General features: G+C 48.1%; 8 protein-coding genes across 8 annotated transcripts; 4 read left to right on the top strand and 4 right to left on the bottom strand.

Moving 5' to 3' along the window:
• Positions 1-77: 77 nt before the first annotated feature.
• Positions 78-2,891, top strand: V1508DRAFT_412047 (tRNA synthetases class I, catalytic domain-containing protein). Its single transcript, XM_066939554.1, has 3 exons — positions 78-400; positions 456-527; positions 580-2,891. The coding sequence occupies exons 1-3, from the start codon at positions 118-120 to the stop codon at positions 2,586-2,588; spliced, it is 2,364 nt and encodes a 787-aa protein (XP_066797768.1). The 5' UTR covers positions 78-117; the 3' UTR covers positions 2,589-2,891.
• An 83-nt stretch (positions 2,892-2,974) lies between these two features.
• Positions 2,975-7,534, top strand: V1508DRAFT_412044 (CPSF A subunit region-domain-containing protein). Its single transcript, XM_066939553.1, has 5 exons — positions 2,975-4,042; positions 4,093-5,504; positions 5,679-7,093; positions 7,149-7,269; positions 7,317-7,534. The coding sequence occupies exons 1-3, from the start codon at positions 3,146-3,148 to the stop codon at positions 7,039-7,041; spliced, it is 3,672 nt and encodes a 1,223-aa protein (XP_066797767.1). The 5' UTR covers positions 2,975-3,145; the 3' UTR covers positions 7,042-7,093; positions 7,149-7,269; positions 7,317-7,534.
• V1508DRAFT_454189 (uncharacterized protein) lies at positions 7,287-8,726 on the bottom strand. The gene is made up of 2 exons (XM_066942570.1): positions 8,050-8,726; positions 7,287-8,000 (listed from the first exon to the last, which is right to left on the bottom strand). The coding sequence occupies exons 1-2, from the start codon at positions 8,518-8,520 to the stop codon at positions 7,575-7,577; spliced, it is 897 nt and encodes a 298-aa protein (XP_066797766.1). The 5' UTR covers positions 8,521-8,726; the 3' UTR covers positions 7,287-7,574.
• A 500-nt stretch (positions 8,727-9,226) lies between these two features.
• V1508DRAFT_412038 (SMAD/FHA domain-containing protein) lies at positions 9,227-11,054 on the bottom strand. Its single transcript, XM_066939552.1, has one exon. The coding sequence runs from the start codon at positions 10,581-10,583 to the stop codon at positions 9,474-9,476; it is 1,110 nt and encodes a 369-aa protein (XP_066797765.1). The 5' UTR covers positions 10,584-11,054; the 3' UTR covers positions 9,227-9,473.
• V1508DRAFT_366313 (uncharacterized protein) lies at positions 10,675-12,817 on the top strand. Its single transcript, XM_066937361.1, has 3 exons — positions 10,675-10,973; positions 11,174-11,258; positions 11,321-12,817. The coding sequence occupies exons 1-3, from the start codon at positions 10,955-10,957 to the stop codon at positions 12,708-12,710; spliced, it is 1,494 nt and encodes a 497-aa protein (XP_066797764.1). The 5' UTR covers positions 10,675-10,954; the 3' UTR covers positions 12,711-12,817.
• V1508DRAFT_437683 (uncharacterized protein) lies at positions 12,786-14,330 on the bottom strand. The gene is made up of 3 exons (XM_066942147.1): positions 14,208-14,330; positions 13,951-14,127; positions 12,786-13,906 (listed from the first exon to the last, which is right to left on the bottom strand). The coding sequence occupies exons 1-3, from the start codon at positions 14,276-14,278 to the stop codon at positions 13,126-13,128; spliced, it is 1,029 nt and encodes a 342-aa protein (XP_066797763.1). The 5' UTR covers positions 14,279-14,330; the 3' UTR covers positions 12,786-13,125.
• Positions 14,331-14,521: 191 nt separating this feature from the next.
• V1508DRAFT_412030 (mitochondrial carrier domain-containing protein) lies at positions 14,522-16,411 on the top strand. Its single transcript, XM_066939551.1, has 5 exons — positions 14,522-15,140; positions 15,232-15,470; positions 15,522-15,618; positions 15,674-15,790; positions 15,843-16,411. The coding sequence occupies exons 1-5, from the start codon at positions 14,945-14,947 to the stop codon at positions 16,286-16,288; spliced, it is 1,095 nt and encodes a 364-aa protein (XP_066797762.1). The 5' UTR covers positions 14,522-14,944; the 3' UTR covers positions 16,289-16,411.
• V1508DRAFT_412028 (Sac2 family-domain-containing protein) lies at positions 16,341-18,934 on the bottom strand. The gene is made up of 3 exons (XM_066939550.1): positions 18,478-18,934; positions 17,807-18,421; positions 16,341-17,758 (listed from the first exon to the last, which is right to left on the bottom strand). The coding sequence occupies exons 1-3, from the start codon at positions 18,820-18,822 to the stop codon at positions 16,514-16,516; spliced, it is 2,205 nt and encodes a 734-aa protein (XP_066797761.1). The 5' UTR covers positions 18,823-18,934; the 3' UTR covers positions 16,341-16,513.
• Positions 18,935-19,220: the final 286 nt, after the last annotated feature.

Below are 19,220 nucleotides of genomic sequence, written 5' to 3'. Positions count from 1 at the left end.
TGTGTCATAGTAGGGTAAGGGACTACGAGGGCGACATCGTAATTCTCGATTGTCCGAGTTTATTCTTCCCAATTCACCGCCGTTTCAAACTCAAGCGCATTACCAGAAATTTCACCGATGACGGATGAAAACGAAGTAGCTTCTAAGCTGGCAATATTAGGTCTTACTGACCAGAAACTGAACGATGTTCTGAAGAACAAAAAGCTTGCGTTTGCGCTTGCTTCTATTGTACAAGAATGCGGGGCCGAGTCGGCACTGGAGGATAAGAGCACTGCTTCTCTCCTCCAGTCGCTAGGGACGGCTACAAAGGATATTCCGGACACGTCAGTTCTTGCGGCGCGGTCGCTAGTGACTAATGCAGTAGTTGTGAAGAAGATCAAGAGCAACATCCAGCTGGAAGGTGAGTATGCCTGATCTGATCCTGAGTCACGAGACAGCTGGCTAAAGGTTCGTAGCTGCTGTTGCGTATATAAAGTCAGCGGGAGAGAAAGCAAACAGCGCAGATTTAGATATTGCTGCTGGTGTTGGTAAGTGCCGTCCTCTTTGCTTTGTTCAAGGCAGGTGCTGAATTTGCTGGAGGCCAGGAAGTTACACCGGAAATGATAGACAAGGAGGTAGCGACGTATTTTGCCGAGAACAGCAAGTCGATTACTGCCAACAGATACAAGTCTATTCCTAGTCTGATGGCTGGAATCAAGAAATTGCCAGGCCTGAAATGGGCACCACCTGCGGAAGTTAAGAAGGCAATTGATAGAAAGCTATTAGATGTTTTGGGACCGAAAGACGAACGGGACGCGCCGCCGAAGAAGTCGAAAATGGAAAAGGCTGCTCCTGATGCTGCTACTGTTGACGAGCCGAAGAAAGCCAGGAATATGTTCACTGAAGGATTTTTGGGAGACCTGCACAAGCCGGGCGGAAATCCTCAGATCAAGCCAGAGTTAATGACGGGGCACTTGAAGGCTACTAATGGCATTGTTGTTACTCGATTCCCTCCGGAGCCTAACGGTTATTTGCACATTGGTCATAGTAAAGCCATTGCGGTAAATTTTGGTTATGCAAAGTACCATAGCGGTATTTGCTATCTACGATACGACGACACAAACCCGGAAGCCGAGGAGGAGCGATATTTCACTGCGATTCTCGAGATTATCGAGTGGCTCGGTTTCACTCCATACAAGATCACTTACTCATCTGATCATTTTCAGCGGCTATATGACCTTGCGGAGGAGTTGATCCGCAGGGACAAGGGATATGTGTGCTTCTGTACTCCGGAACAAGTGCACGAGAACCGTGGTGGTGATAACGGCGGTGCTCGGATACCTTGTAAACATCGCAGTAAGCCGATTGAGCAGTCACTGGATGAATTCAGAGCTATGCGGGATGGAAAGTACAACCCAGGTGAGGCAACCCTGCGCATGAAGATGGATCTTGAAGATCCTAACCCCCAGATGTGGGACCTTGTCGCCTACCGGGTGTTGAACGCCCCCCACCATCGAACTGGCGACAAGTGGAAGGTGTACCCTACCTATGACTTCACTCACTGCTTGTGCGATTCTTTCGAAAATATCTCACACTCGCTGTGTACCACCGAATTTTATCTCTCGCGTCAATCCTATGAATGGCTCTGTGATGCACTTGAGATTTACAAGCCCGCTCAGCGTGAGTATGGGCGTCTGAATATCACCGGCACGATTATGTCGAAGCGCAAGATTGCCAGACTCGTCAAGGAAGGATTTGTAAGCGACTGGGATGATCCACGCCTTTTTACTCTTGTTGCCATTCGCCGACGTGGTGTACCTCCCGAGGCAATTCTGTCGTTCGTCAATGAGCTTGGTGTTACGACCACCAACAGCAACATTCAAGTCACCCGGTTTGAGACCTCGATCCGACGATATCTTGAAGATCATACTCCACGCCTCATGTTGATCCCGGACCCCGTTCTCCTCATCCTCGATAACGTTCCCGATGATTACGTCGAGTTGATCGCCTTACCATACAAACCTGGCTCTCCTGAACTTGGCGAACACAACGTTCCGTTCACAAAGCGAGCGTACATTGATCGTTCCGACTTCAGAGAACAGGACTCAGAAGATTACTTCCGACTAGCACCTGGCAAGTCTGTTGGGTTACTGAAGGTCCCGTACACTGTTCGTGTCACCTCATTCAGAAAGGACGAGTCTGGTAAGGTGACTGAAATTCATGCGATTTATGAGAACGATAGGAAGATCAAGCCCAAGACATATATCCAGTGGGTGGGAGAATCGCCAGCCCATAATTCACCTGTCAGCATCAGTGAAGTGCGCATGTTTAATAGATTATTCTTGTCCGAGAGTCCGGAAAGCAATCCTGACGGATTCATAGCGGATATCAACCCGAACTCTTTGGATCTATATAAGGATGCGGTTATTGAGGTCGGGTTCGATGATTTCCGGAGGAAGAACGTGAAGGAAGGTGCTGGACCTGAGAGTATGCGGTTCCAGGCCTTGCGTGTTGGATATTTCTGCATCGATCGTGAGACAACCGAAGACAGTGTCATTTTGAATAGGATTGTTACCTTGAAAGAGGATGCAGGAAAGAGCAGTGCTTAAGCTCCAGTTGCATCGAGGTTATAGTAGAAGTAGACGGTTTATAGTATTAGAAGGATGCTCTTGCTTTCGTAAGGTGTAGACATATTACTACTTCTGTTGTTCTTTCAGTAGACATATTACGTACGTTCTTCTGTGGGTCACACATTGAGTAATGTTCTTTTGGCTTGCACTTTGTAGGAAGAGATATTGTACACATGACAGCTTTAAACTATAGAATGTTCACTTCATTAGTTGGTATTATTGATATGTTTCTAATGGTATAGTTACATACTTTTCGAAATAAATGATGTAGATTGGTTTTAAGTTACTCGTGGCGTGGCTTAGGGAAGTAAAAAAAGGGTGTGTGGTCCTTCCGGTCACATTTTGTGATCCGGCACAAGCTGTCTGCTGCAAAATTTCTCGCAAACAGGAAGACTACTGCCAGCGATTCTATAACTTCGATTCACGTCGAACCTCGTTCAATTCATTCACTGTGACTTGCAAAGTCCAACTGGCCCTGATTCCTTATCTGGCTGAGTTTTTGGGATCCTATCTTGTTCGAACGATATCGGATCAAGATGTCCTCGGCCATCTCTCTGTATTCGCTCACACTCGTGCCGCCATCGGCCGTCACATCGTCTATTGTTGGTCAATTTTCTGGCAGACGACAGCAGGAGATCGTCACAGCTTCAGGATCGCGGATGCAATTATATAGATTCGATCCATCTGCCGGAAGGTTGGTACTGATTACTTCAACGGAAGTGTTTGGAATTATACGTACCATCAAACCGTTTCGTGTGGCTGGGAGTTCGAAAGACTGTATCATTATCGGGTCAGATTCAGGAAGGATTGCTATTTTAGAATATAAGCCTGAGCAGACGCAATTTGTTCAAGTTCATCTCGAGACATTTGGCAAAACTGGCGTGCGACGCGTGGTGCCTGGGCAATATCTCGCAGTTGATCCGAAGGGAAGAGCGACCATGGTTGCATCGGTTGAGAAGAACAAGCTGGTATACATTCTAAATCGCGATACGAGTGCCAATATCACAATCTCATCCCCATTAGAAGCGCATAAGCCACGGTCATTGCTCTATGCTGTTACGGGATTGGATGTTGGGTATGATAATCCTATTTTCGCTGCACTCGAGGTTGACTATTCCGAGGCTGATCTTGATCCGTCCGGCCAGGCGTATCGCGAAATACAAAAGACCCTTACATTTTATCAGTTGGATCTTGGACTTAATCATGTTGTGCGGATGTGGTCGGACGTTGTGGATCGGCAATCGAACTTGTTAATGGAGGTTCCCGGCGGAGCAGATGGGCCATCTGGCGTTCTGGTCTGCACAGAAGGACATATAGTGTATCGGCATATGAATAAGGCAGTCCATCGGGTGCCCATTCCTCGGCGACGGACTCCATACGATGATCCAGCAAGAAAACGGATAATAGTGTGCGGCGTCATGCACAAGATGAAGGTGGGTCCGGTTTCAAATGTATAATATTGATAGCCACTAATGGAACTTAGAGGGACTTCTTTTTCCTGTTGCAGTCGGACGAAGGCGACCTTTTCAAAGTGACAATCGACTATAATGTTCGTGGAGTAGAGGCTCTCAAGATCCAATATTTCGATACGGTACCAGTCGCAGTGAGTCTCAACATCCTGAAATCAGGATTTCTTTTCGTGGCAGCTGAAGGGGGTTCGCACAATTTTTACCAGTTTGTACAACTCGGTGAGGAATCCGGTGAAAACGAATTCACCAGTACAGACTATGTCAAGGGTGATATGTCGGATTATCCCGCCGTACACTTCCATCCTCGGCCACTTGAAAATTTGAGCTTGGTGTATACAATGGATACCTTGAACCCGTTGATTGATGCGAAGGTTGACAACCTGACTGGTGAGGATGCGCCTCAGATATATGCGCTCGCCGGTCAAGGACCGCGATCATCTTTCCGAAGTATACGCCATGGCTTGGACGTGACGGAAGTTGTTGCGAGTGAGCTGCCCGGTGAGCCAACTGCTGTTTGGACGACGAAGTTGACGGCTCAGGATACATTTGATTCCTATATCGTGCTGTCTTTCACGAATGGAACGTTAGTGTTGTCAATTGGCGAAACGGTCGAGGAAGTTACGGATTCAGGGTTTTTGTCGTCTACGCCAACGCTTGCCGTACAGCAGGTCGGAGACGATTCACTTGTTCAGGTGTATCCCAAGGGAATTCGTCATATAACCGCGAGCAAGGAAGTCGACGAATGGGAAGCCCCTCTTCATACTATGGTAGTGGCCGCGACAACGAATTCGAGACAAGTGGCTGTCGCACTGTCGACCAGTGAGATAGTGTACTTTGAGTTGGACGATGAGGGGCAACTTAATGAGTACCAAGACCGAAAAGAAATGGGTGCCTCAATAACGTCGTTGTCTGTTGGCGATGTCCCGGAAGGCAAAGTAAGAAGTTCGTTCTTGGCAGTTGGATGCGATGATAGCACGGTTCACGTCATCTCTCTTGATCCGGAGAACACATTGGAGTCACTTAGTGTGCAGGCCCTGACATCATCACCGACGGCGCTTCGTATTCTGAGTATGCCGGACTCAACGTTTGTGGAGAATACTCAGCTGCTCGGGGCCAGTTCAACGTTGTATCTTCATATTGGCCTTTATAACGGCGTCTATCTGCGTGCTGTCCTCGACACTATCACTGGTCAGTTGTCCGATACGCAGACACAGTTCTTGGGCGCAAGGCCGGTTAAGCTTTTCAAAGTCACAGCGCAGGACCAGCCTGCAATTCTTGCATTATCAAGTCGATCATGGCTAGCATACACGAAGGACGTGAGTTTCATGGTCACGCCATTAGTGTACGAGGCTCTGGAATTCGGTGACGGTTTCAGCAGTGAACAGTGCGAGATGGGTATCGTTGGTATCGAAGGAAGCAACTTACGGTATGTTATTATTAATGCGTATTCTGGAAAGTGGGCCGAATGATGAAAATAAGGTTACCTATCTCTGTGAGGATAATTTTGATGTACTATAACCAATTGTTCCTACTGACTGGCCACTTTCCTGTCCCTTCTGATGAAGATTGTTACAGTTGTTGAATCGGGCTAACGGAGTAGGATATTTATGGTGAACGATCTTACTGAGAATACAAAGAGCGATGTGCTGTCACTTGCATACACGCCGCGTCGATTGGTCCGCCATCCTAATCGTGCTCTTTTTTATGTGATTGAATCGGACAACAACACACTCGCTCCGGACGCCCGGCAAGAGTTGTTGTCGAAGTCTCGAAAACAATCTGATTACGAAGATTTGCCGGCTGAAGAGTTTGGCAATCCCAAATTTAGCGGAAAGTGGGCATCGTGTATAGAGATTGTGGATCCTTTGAGTCAGGAGAAACTTGCGAGGATTGATTTGGTTAGTAATGAGGCCGCGTTTAGCGTTACGGTGTGCTCATTTGCGGCGTCTCAACGACGTCGGGAGGAAGAGGATGAAGAAGTGGATAGGAAGCCAGATGGAGAAGAGGAAGAGGATGTGTATTTGGTGGTAGGCACGGCCAAGGATTTGTCTCTTGCTCCTAGGCGGTGCGGAGGTGGATTCCTACATGTGTACAAGATTGTGGACGAGGGGCGCGGACTGGAGTTTGTGCACAAGACGGAGGTTGACGATGCTCCTGTCGCGATGTTGGAGTTCCAGGGTCGGTTACTGGTTGGCGTTGGCCGGTGTTTGAGGATATATGAGTTCGGAATGAAGCGATTGCTACGCAAGAGCGAGTACAAGTCTCGGAATCTGAACAACATTGTGACTATTAATGCGGCACATAATCGGATCATTATTGGAGATATTCAACAGGGAGTGACATATCTCGTGTATCGACATTCGGATAACAAGTTCCTGCCGTTTACGGACGACGTTGTTGCGCGACACACGACGTGCGTTACGATGCTCGATTACGAGACTGTTGCTGGCGGCGACAAATTTGGCAATTTGTGGGTCCTACGATGTAAGGAGTCGGTCTCGCGGGATGCAGATGAGGATAACGGCGCACAATTACTGAATGCGAGGACGTATCTTGATGGTGCGTCGGGTAGACTAGACATGCTGGCGCATTTCTATGTACAAGACATTCCCACGTCGATCCAGAAGACGCAGCTAATACCAGGAGGTCGAGAATTGATATTATATACGGGCCTACAAGGCACTATCGGGGTATTAGCGCCCTTCGCATCGCACGGTGACGTTGATTTTTTCCAACAACTAGAGACATTATTACGAAATGAGGCGCGGCCTCTGGCTGGTCGTGACCATTTGATTTATCGAGGCTCGTATGTGCCAGTGAAATCGGTTATTGATGGAGATTTGTGCGAAATGTATGCGGTGCTGCCGGCTGATAAGAAGCGGAGTATTGCGGCGGAGTTAGAGCGAACGGTGAGGGAGGTTGAACGCAAAGTTGCGGGTCTCCGGACGAGGTACGCGTTCTGAGCGCTCGCATTATAATGAGGATAGGGGCATGTGTGGTTATGGAGTTAGTATGGTATGTATGATAGTAGTATAACTTCATGTATTTTAGATATTAATACGAGACTAAGTCGGCCGTATGCGAGGTGTGTGATGACGACAGCAAGCTTTAAGCTGGCAACTCAACCTTCCACCCTAACCCGCATTAGCAGGAACTTCGTCATGTCAAACACTCGACGTGTAATGAACACAGTGAGATTACCATTAACCCCAAATATAAACGTACTGACGGTAGTCAGCATAAATCGTATGATAATACTGAATCAAAACTGGAAGTCGTAAGTCATTAAGTACAATTAAATTCGATCGAGACCGAATGTATTGCATACAGTATTATACACAGAATATTAGCGAGCGTGAACACACATTAAATCAAACCATTAATAGACCGCGCCGTTTCCATAAAAGCAGACCCACATTACATAAACGCTTTTATCTTATTCAATACACTCTACCAACAAACTATCGTATACTGCTTTCATTGTTTGTGTTGAACATCAATGTTTCTTTCGCGGTCGCCCACGTTTCTTCGGGTGATCTGGCTGCGCAGGTTCTTCTATTATTATATCTTTTTCTGTCGCATTATCTGGATCTTTTTTGTCAGGTTCAGTCTGAGCAAGTGCTCTTTTTGCACCTCGTTGCTCCTCTTCTCGCGCAGTGGCGTGAAGCGTCTGGTCGCTGTCAGCTGAAGGCTCGGACTCTGTCCGTTCGGAGCCGTTTGCACGCCTCTGTATCGGTGACTCGCTCGGCTGGCTCTGTTGCCTCTCGCGATGGAAGTCCACCGACGTCGGTGGGCCAGTGTACGGGGAGTACTGTTGCGCACGGAACTGGGAGTAATAGGATGCATATCCGTTCTGGTACGCTGTCAGCGGGACTTTGGCCGGGTATCCGCTGTACGGCGGCGCGACGCCGACAATGACGCCCTATTTCGTTAGCATAGGTAGATCGGAAACAGTGATAAAGCACACATACGTTCTTGCGTGCGTTGTATCGCGGTCGCTCCGGTGAATTTCCCAGTTGCGGATCGATAAAGTCTTGTTGGTGCGCGTGGAGTGGGAAGTGCGCAGCTTGAGGCGGCGGCTGCAGGAATGCCGCCTGGCGGTGGAGCTGCTGCTGGAGTTCGGCGACATCGTTCTCGAGCTGGGCGTTGAGCGACATGAGAATCGCAGTGCGTGCGACTTGTCTTTCATATAGCTCTAGTAGCAAGTTGAGTGGCTCTACATCGCGGATCTCGTCGAGCGCAGTTTCGAGCTCTGCGGGAGTTGGGAGATGGGTCCAGGTTGCCATATTGTTGGACGGGCCAAGGACGCGTTCGAACGCGTTAACGGCTTGTTGGCCCCATGCATGCAGTGGAAATCGTGCCGCGGATACGGCTGCGTTCGGCCGGCCCGAATCGTACGAGAGCGTGGCCGGCGCAGGTCGCGGCTGCTTGAGCGAGTACATTTGCGAATGATGATGACGATTTCGGTGTAGTTGTCGCGTAGATCCGTTTGCCGTCTACCTTCACGTGATTGCGCGTCCACGTATTAGTATGAGTTGGACGTTCGATTCGCGATTCGTGCAGCACTGCGATTGGTAGGGATCCAGCTGAGGATCAAATTCCTGCGAGTGCGAGCAGATTAGATCAAATTAGGACAGACGAAGCGGCTGTTCAAATATTTAGGTGGAGCAAATTCACACGATGGGCGACACCCAACCATCAGGCCCAAAATCGCACTAGCCCTGTTTGCATTAGCCTTGACATGGCGTCAACCACATTTAGCCTAGCGCCAACAAGTCGACAGAGCCCACTAACTTCTGAAGAAGCACTAAACTGAATTCGGCTAAGCGTGGCTGGAGTATATGTTGGGTTCGGCGGGAGTTGGCTAGCGCATGATTTCTAGGCTCAATCCGGACTAGCGCCTGAACCGGTGACCATCAGCGTTTGTTTTGGCTCGTCAACTGTTAGCATCCGAGTACGATTCAGTTACGTCATTGGTGGCATCTCAATGCTTATGTTTTTGCTTTATTGCTGATTTAGCGGCGGAAAATTGGACAAAAGGGGGTGGCATTGAAATACCAGGAAGAGAAAAATTGCAGATTAGACAGTGCACTGCGTTTAGATTTATCCCAGCTAACCACAAATCAAAACTTTATGCAATGCATCTATCTCGCATATTAAGTCTAAGCATTTCCAATATTCTAGTATATAGTAACCTTGAGTAATCTGTCACTGCTGACACACCATTTTACGTTGTACTTACACCGACAAATAACTCGAGAAATATGCCATGCAGTGTATATACTCCGAGCCTCCGTAAGTAATAGATTACTAAACAAACAGCTACCACTGTTCTGTCGTTGTGCCAGCATGCGAATAGGATTTGGATCAGATATTTATACTCGAATATTATACATTATAGGTCCTTGGCTTCCTCGTCTGTCAGCAAAAGATACTCTCGCGACGACAGTCCAAACGTGACCATGTCCTTCTCCTTCAACTCAACATACTCCCTCACAGGCACTTTCTCCCCATTCAATTGTGTTCCATTTGCTGATCCTAGGTCGTAGATAAACGGCGCTATTCTATCCACCGGTTCCCCAAACATCCCGCCCTCCTCCACCACAAGTCTGTACTGCAACACAGCGTGCTGTTTCGAGCAGCTAGGATGATCTAGCGGCACATCTGCGACAGTCCGGTCGCGCCCAAAGAGATATGTAGGCTGCTGATCGAGCGTAAGAGTATCCGCAATGTCCCCGTCCTTGAAGACGTAGAATCTATAGCTCTTCTCCGGTTTTCTGGCTTCGGGAGGTTCTGCATACTGTAAAGAAACGCCCTTGTACAGCGTGTCGCCCATCAACGCACCAGATTGCTCATAATTCGGCACCTCTTTTTCTGCAGGCGGCGATCCCGTCGAAGATGGCGACGCCGACCTACGTCCCCAACTGCTGCCGAACGTACGGCTCATGTTGTCGTTGATTTGCTCGTAACGCATTGGGGCCAAATTGCCGTCCGGAGAAGCTGATCGGCCGCGAGACCGAGCATCAATATCGCGTCGAGGAGGACGGCGAGGTCGATCTTCTCGATTTCCGTTTCGTTCGTATCTGTCCCGATCGCGATCTCTTCGACCGCCACTTTCACGGTAATGTCTCGCTACATTCCTATCAGATTGCTGCGCGATTGCGGATCTATCGTCGCGAGTTCTTTCAACAAATCCTCTTCGAGATGGATGGACAAACTCGTCCTCTTTCTTTCCTCGACCTTCTCGGCTGTCTTCATGACGCAAAGTCGATGGTCGTCGATTCTCCTCGTCTCGATCCCTTTCGTTTCTCTCTGAGCGACTCGAATGATGATGACGTGACTGGTGAGAATGGTGTCGATTTTCTCTGTCTCTGCCATCGCGTCGGTCTGACCCATGACTGCTCGCACTGGTCCGATGGCTTTTGCGATCTCGCTCATGATGTCGCCCCCCGTCTTCCCTCCGAGAACTCGGTTCTCGTCTATCCAGTCCTAGTTCGCGATCCATAGTTTGTGCCCATAAAATCGAATGCAATCATCATCTGTCAATCGATTGTTGCTTAGTTTCTGTTGTCGCGTTTAAACGATAGGGCAAGGGTACAAAGTGGTTGAGTTCTAACTTCTCACCTCTGAGGCGCCGCTTCAAATGTCCGGGAATATCCTGTCAACCTATCCCGCGTTACTCCACACGGCAGTCTGAATATCTGTAACTTACATCGAATAGACAGAAGGACGAGACAATCGCTATTATTTTGGACGAATTCGCCATTAATTTATTCCGTCAACCTCGCGAAAAGATACTTTCGTGACGCACATCAAGTCTAACGATATCTCCAACGCCAAAAATTTGTGAATTGCAATAGAATCGGAAGCCGGAATATGGCTGCTGACCATTCTGGTATGTGCGTCTGCTGACTGTCCTTGCTTTTGTTGCATATTGTCGACGGTGCATCGCCGTTGTTGTTCGTCGCCGTGTGGGGCTCCCTCTTCAGAGGCGACATGGATGTTTTTGGGATCAAAAATGTGAAATCGATCCCCACGATTATTACGATTGTTGCCACCACAAACGAATCCGAGACTAATATGTGAATACTCCAGGTAAACGGAAACGAAGGGACTCGCATGGTGATGGATATACGAAATATGAAAGCGCAGTCCACAAATTCATTGCCATCCTAGAACAGTACGCACATTTTTCTCGCATCTGGTTCTTGAGTCCGCACGGAATAGTCTAACAATCCACAGGGAAGATCCAGCCCATGCGGTGCTGACTGCCAAAATTCTGCACAGGCCACCATCCCATCTCACCAGGTCACCAAAACGCACAAGAGCAGAACCACCCGTGCGAATTGAGACTGATCCAGTCTCGATCTTGGAAAAATTCAGATTAGGGGGATATCAAGGGTCTGACGGTACTTCACTCCTCGGGGAACTCCAAACGGATCTGAAAGCAGCTACGCAGTCAGTCATCTCGAAATTGTCGCCTACAAACGATCTCTACACCCTCGTAGACAAATTTTACTTCTACGCCGAATCACTATTCGCCAAGCAAGTCGCGACCGAGAATCCAGATGACGTGAACGAGTCCGACGAGTCCGCCGATCCGTACGAAATCACAGTTCGTGGCGACGACAAAGAAGTGCTGTACATGGTGAGTCAACACGGCCCACTATTCTCATCCTTATCCAACAAATCGAGAATCGACCCGCGCGAATTCGATGTCCCGTCCTTCTTTAACACGACAAAAATCGTGCCAATGCGTCCGTCGACGCTGACATCTCGCAAGCTCGGCGTGCTATCGCCGTCACCGTATTACGCAGTGGTCGGCGGCGCGCCTGCCGTGACGGCAAAGCTGCGACCGCTATTGGCGGATTTCGTGCATCCTGTGAACGAGCCTTTGCCGACGGCGAAATGGTTGCGGTATGGCGCGTACTCGAGTTTCGCGCCGGCGAGAGACGAAGGTCACGTTATTGTCAGCGGAAGCACGGCAGCTGCAGTCTGGTATGATCGTTACCTCCGCCGACGCGCTGCTCAACAGGATCGCTCGTCAGACGAAGACGCGGACGAGACAGCGCGGGCGTCACCGGCTGCCGAGACCCCGTCTGAAGCGCGTTTGAGTACGCCAGCTGCAACCGCGCCTGGGTTGGAAGCGCCAGAGGGAGATGCGGTGGAGATCGATCCTGGGCTTGTCCAAGAATGGCTGACGTCCGACGCAGCAAAGGCATTTGACGCCGCCACACTGACAAACATCACTACGTGGCTCGCGCGATTACAAGAGTTGCAACACAGCCGCTTCCGCACCCCACCGCCATCTGCACCGCTTGTTATTCCTCCGCAGGTTTACCAGAATCCGCAACAACTGATGCAAATGCAACTCCAACAAGCCCAGCAACAGCAATACTTCATCGAAGGCCCGCCAGTGTCGGAAGAAGAACGAGAGTTAGTCAAAAAAGTGCAGGTCGCGCTGGCAGAAATGGTCGGTCAATTACCGCCGTATTTAGTCAATGATATGCCATCAGGATTGATCCCCACACTTGCGAAAAATACAGTCGGGAGTTTGCCGCCGGATAATTCGGATTTACCAATGGTGCAGGCCCCGGTTCCGCAGGGTAGTGGCAGCCGGCGCCGTAGGTAGCTGTAAAGTGAATGTATTTTATATGTAACGATAGTGGTGAATTGCACGGCGCTCTTATATTAATTCAGTATAGTATCTGGTAATAATAGATTTATTTTACGGACTAACTCACTATATCGATAACACGTCAAACTAATGTACATTATAATCACTACTAAGATACACAATATCAATCACGCGCCTCAAGAATGATTAAAAATACAAGACATTCTAATTCCTAGACCGCGTGACGGCTATTATGTCTGTAATATACACACATTCCCCGTCCAAAATAATACATACTACTCTCGCATAAAATTACAGACCACCACAAAACCAATATTATCATAACTATACATCAATAAAAGTCACTAAATTCACATATACGGATCTCAGGTATCGTACAAAGCTCAAGATTATAAAGGTAGGCTATCACTTACAAAAGAATAGCCACGTACAAGGATACAAGCGTCCCAATCGCACTGCCAATGAAAGGGGCGTTGTCCAAAACCGACTTCACAACAGGCTCGCTCTTCACAAATGGCACAAATGGCTCAGCAAAATTGCTCGCAGTGACAGTAGTGGTACCTGCAATGATAGTCTCTGTGGTATTCGCAAACTTGACGAAAAGCAAGTATGCAGCGAGAAGCTTCGCGACATTGTACGTCACGGGGTCGAAACTATGACGTGCTCGCGCAGTGGAAGCTTTGATCATGGTAAAATTAATCAAATACGAGACCACGAGCGGCGCCGCGACAAAGTATGTCACCCAAAATAAAAGCGGCTGCCAGAATGCTACATAGTTGGCAAGAACACGATAGTCCGGAAGGTGTACGGTCTTAGTAGCGATCGTTGGTCCGTAAGGAATGGTAATCGAGCTGATCTTAACTGTTGGCGGAAGTGCGTGTCTGAGAAGAAGGAATAGCTCGTAAAGCGCCTCGAGTTGGATAACTGACCCTACAGTCGAGAGCTTCGAGCGAGCGAGGTGTGTGATCTTCATGAACCCCGAGGCCGACGTCTGCAATTGATCGGCGGCAACCTCCTTGGTGTTGGATAATGCACTCGATACACGAGCAAGCTGAGTAGAAACAAACGACGATCCGGCTTCTATCGCCGAGACTGGGGGTTGTGCGATTTCTGTAGACACTCCTGCTACGATCGGCGACGATCCGTCACGTGCTGATGGAGACAATTTTATGGTGCGCTTCACATCCGGCCTGTCCATTAATTAGGCATGAAAATTATTATGTTTAACACTTACTTTGGCGTTTTCTGCACACTACGGCGGCGATTGTAGCCGACACTGCCAGCAGGTCCTGGACTTGCGATCACGGTGTTGTAGAACGGCGCATAGCGTGGGTTAGCGATGAGCGTCGTCTGATACTCGGCCAGATGCTGACTGATACGTGCTTCGATGTCGCTCTTAAATCCATCTGTGCTAAATGCAGAATGTTAGTCTGATACCTTTACGTATAGAATAATATTGATCCATGTTGATGCAAACAAATTATCACATACTCAACTCCGAGATCTGTCGCGAGATCGACGAGGTCTTTCTTTCTGAGGCTGCTCAAGCGACGGTCAGCCATTGTTTTGCTGTTGCTGATTGTGTTGGGGATGGGATGACAAGGACGATGGCGGGGAGCGCGACGGAGGCGGGAGTGGCATCAATAACAAACAAATAGCAGACTTCGTAAACAAACCAAACCCTGCCGGGCGTAAGCCGTAACCCTAACCTGTCAACCCTGTCATAATGTAGTTTGCGACCATTCTCCATTGGGTAAGCCCTAACCAGGTTAACCTCCGACGGCCCCTTCTGGCAAAAAAACTAATTTACAATTTATCCCATTCAGAGCATCCGAATTGGCGACCGAAAGGCCCTCAGCTAGCTCAGTGCGGATATTGGCTAGCAGGAATAATATATCTTGTACTAATATATACTCTACATTTGTCGACATGCACCCGCAGTCGTGACAGCCGACTTCAAATTTTACGTTGTCTCTAACGGTCCCTTGATGAATACATAACGTCGATTGTCAGCTCTGTTTGGATTCAGCTACCAGTATATTCAGGAAAGCGCCGTTCAGACGACAGCTATCATGATTCCTGCTTGTGCGGACCACAGTGGCACGGTCGCCAGCACAATGCTGGCTCCACCTAGTGCTCAGCAGCACACCGCCAATGACCCGCCACTGATACATGTGCGTAATATTCCCCGGAATGGAATGAGATGAAACTAATTGTGTGAGCAGAACATGATTGCGGGTGGTCTGGGAGGCGCAATGGGCGATTCCTGCATGCATTCCCTCGACACGGTCAAGACGCGCCAGCAAGGCGCTCCAAATGTCGCAAAATACAAGAGTATGATGCAGGCCTACGCTAATATTTTCAGAGAAGAAGGCATTCGGAAGGGCTTATACGGCGGCTTTGTCCCGGCCATGTGGGGAAGTTGTACGTAGTCGTTTTCTTCAATTTTCTATGGCGGTCGACTCGAGGGAAATATTATTGTTAGATTCGGACTAACGGTAGTGGGTTGTGCTAGTACCCGGAACAACGATATTTTTTGGAACTTATGAGTTTACGAAACGGAATATGATTGCTTATGGAGTGCCAGAGACACTCACGCATCTTACCTCCGGTTTTGTGGGTGATCTTGCCGCATCTTGCATATACGTCCCAAGCGAAGTTCTGAAGACAAGACTACAACTCCAAGGACGGTATAATAATCAGCATTTTCATAGTGGATATAATTATAAAGGAACTTGGGATGCTATAAAGAGCGTACGTTTTCATTTTGTGCAAAAATAGGTGAGGAATGACTGATTCGGTCAGATTATTCGGATTGAAAGTTGGTCAGCATTGTTCTTCGGATATAAAGCGACATTACTTCGTGACCTACCGTTTTCTGCCTTACAACTGGCTTTTTATGGTGGGTATTCTTCGTCTCGATACTCTAATTGCGATATTTCTAACTAGATTTGCAGAGAAATTTAGGAGCACTGCACAAACAATCATAGGATCACGTGACATAGGAAATACTGGAGAGCTACTAACTGGAGCCGCTGCGGGTGGTCTTGCGGGTGTGATTACGACTCCGATGGGTATGTCTACAGTGCGGAGAATTAACAATTTACAGTGCTAACAAGGGTCCAGATGTCATCAAGACTCGAATACAGACGCAGCTAGACAACGAAATGGCGGCTGCCGAAGCCCCTGCAATCGAAAAAGTACTTCATTCATCCAGCGGTCTCACGCAACCTGGTCGAACTCCATCGTCATCCACTAAAGGTTCCACAGTCAAGGTCTCCGTCACCCGAATGCAAAAGATACACACGTCAGCTTCCACGTTCAAACCAGCGACGAACTTGGCACCTTCAACACCGCCTCCGACAACAGCAAAGGAGATCGTCAAGATAAAATCCGACAGCATGCTACAAGCCTTGCGCACCGTTCACAAAGCGGAGGGAATGAACGGCTTGTTTGCTGGAGTCGGGCCGAGGTTTGTTTGGACCAGTGTTCAGAGCAGTATCATGCTGTTCGCGTATCAGAGCATACTCAAATTCCTCGATGGAGCGGCAGAAACTACTGTTGTGTTTTAGCATATTTTAGACGGCAATTGCTATTGTTACTTAATTTTGTGTAGATAGAGTGTAGCAAGACGGTAAATGTTGTATTTTAGGCGTTTTTATTTCCACTCTTATAATAAGATCATATTACACGAACATTGCAGTGAGTCGCCCTCAGATACTCGTGTTTTGTGCGTTCTTGTACGCGCAGTATCGGATAGTTCGCTCGCACCTTCAAAAATGTTTTGTACACAAAGCTCATGCAGCCGCGCCGGCATATGCATCCGTCAGATTCTTAAAATGAGTACGCTCCTGGTCGGCCAGCTTCCCCTCCGCGTCCGAAATAATAGTATACACTAACATATAATTATTATACAAAAACCTCTCGCGCAACGTCGAATTCTGTTGACGTTGTTGCTGCGTTGTGCCGCCGCCACCCGCCGTTATCTTGCTACTTATCTTTGTCAAAAACGCTTCAAACTCATTCCGTAGTCGCACAATCGAGATCGACACCGGCTCGCGCTCCATGTCCTCTGGACTGAGCTCCAAAATACCGTTCAAGAAGTTTGCGAACTTCTGAGCGACAGGGTGCGGCAACGCGGATGAGATGTGTGACGATGACAGTATGGACGAGAGCCCACTGATAGCGCTTGACGTCACACTTGCTGCCCCGACAAGCCCTTTAGACTCATCACCGTGTGGCGCAGATCTCCCAGACAATTTTCGTAAATTATCCGAATGTGCATCCATAATCAGCTGGAATCGTGGCCAGAGAATCATTTTTAATCGATTACAATAAGCTTCCATGACCGGCACCTTCCGGCGCTGCAATTCGAATGTAAGCAACTGAATAATTCTGATGCACAATAAAGCGCCAAACGCGTCGAATGACGTTATATCAAGTAACTTCTGGATATAATGTTCTCCGAGCTCGAATGTAGGTTGGAATATGTCTTGGAAGAGCTGTGACTGTATATCTGGGGATTTGAAATTGAAAAAATCGACTATGAAAAGGTATTCCGCGCAAGCATTGTCCATGAGTGCCAAGTTGAAACTACGAAATCCAATTTCCATCCACTGAACATCATTGTCCTGCTCCGCAGTGCTTTCCATCATAACTGAACTGTCGGTAGAGAAAACGATATTTATCCGCCGACCTAGAATCAGAGGATCACGTGTGGCGTTGGCGTACGGTGTACGTGAAGATGATAGTATGCGACTGGGCTCGGTGCTTCCCAAAAGTACCGAGCGATCCAGGCTCTGGATCTTGAGTTTCTCCAAAGCCTTGAGATATCTAGAGAAGTTGCTATGGTAGTACCACCTCATTGTATTGGCATATCCATGCGCAATGTCATCCGCAAGTTGTCGATTCACGTATGCTAAGAACGCATATAGCTGTCGGAATTTCAGGAAGACGCTATAGAGTATCACTTGCGCATTAACGTTCGCTGCTCTCAAACTCTTGATCTTCTCTACAAAGAAATCACGTATTCGCTCGACAGCCTACTCATTATTAACGGATTTTCCACAGCGATAAGAATAAAACCCTACCTTATCAGCGAGCATCCGTAGGACCGGCTCAATCTCATTTATTAATGCAACCGATGCGTTTATATTCTGCACCTCTGACTTGAAAAGCTCCATCCGCTTTAATCGTGTTGACAAAATCTCAATAGTCGATATCCATTGACTGCCAATCTCGCCCTCGACGATATTGTGAATAACATACGGCGGAATGAATAGATCCTCTATCAATCCTGATAGCCGCGACTCTAATTCCTTTCGATTTTCTAATCGTCGGTTCAAGAAAATAGATCGATTCTGCAGTGTCTCAATTTCAGACGATATCAGACCCAAATCGTGCTGAAAATGAGACAAATAATCCTCCACTGACGCTAGCACTGAATCACATTTTTGAATTGACGCATGCAGATCCTTAAATCTCTCGATCTCCTCTTTATATTCAACTACTCTCTTCTGTTCTTTCTCCTCTTCATGCGTGTGCTTTTCTAGACTTGCAAGATATGCGAATATATCGACACCTTCTCCAATTGCTGATGCTATCTGGTCACTAAACTTGGGGTCATCAGCGAGGCTGATTAAGTTCCTCAAATCTAGGTCAGGAGAAGGCGAGGATGACGAGCTAGGTCTCCTTGATCCGAAGTCCTGTAGCCGGTTAGTCTCAAGCACAGTCTACACGATCTTCATAACAGCCAGTATACCTCCACGTTAATGTAAGCGGTCTCACTATTCAACAGTTTCTTCAACACAGTCAGTGACTGGGAGACCGCGCTCGCACTCTCGGCCGCAATCTTGGTGTCCGCCTGCTCAGTGTGAGTCGAATGCCTATCACTGGCTCTCCGTCGCACATTTTCTGTCGGTCTCGGTCGCTTCGGAGGAGAAGGAGGTGAGGTCGAGTTCGCGAGAATTGACGGCGATCTTAGTGACGGTGCATTTGATTTCGGTGGCAGAGTGGGGGTTGGAGCTTGCAGCTGCTGGTCTTGGTGCTGATTCTGTTCAAGACTAGGAACGCGATGATTTCTCCGCGCCTGGTTCCAAATCTGCATGACTTTCTATCAGTCACAGCAGTATGCCCACGAAAGCAGATCTCAGGATCTTATGTTTGGTTTACCTTTGCTGATGAAGCTGTGGATACCGCACTGAACAATATCGGAGGTGCGGCGTGGAGTGATATGGCACAATACCCTTGCTAAGAACATCGTTGAGGGCAGGCTACAGAAGCCCAAGCTTATGAGGAAACTATAACTACTCCAAGAACATGACGGCGGATGGCATTGTTGGCCTTCTCCAGATTCCAGAAAGAGAATTTGAGATGGCAGCAGGGTGTAGATGAGGAGTACTTGATTGGAACTGATGACGAATACGATGAGGAAATTGACTGTACTTATTGAGACTTGGGTTCTTCTCCAGGAATACAACAATTTTGCGTCTGATTATTGTTTAT

This window comes from Lipomyces doorenjongii, assembly GCF_038497915.1.
Source record: "Lipomyces doorenjongii strain NRRL Y-27504 unplaced genomic scaffold V1508scaffold_8, whole genome shotgun sequence".
Taxonomy (NCBI): domain Eukaryota; kingdom Fungi; phylum Ascomycota; class Lipomycetes; order Lipomycetales; family Lipomycetaceae; genus Lipomyces; species Lipomyces doorenjongii.
Note: the sequence above shows the minus strand (reverse complement) of the source record. Positions and strands in the feature narration are given on the sequence as shown.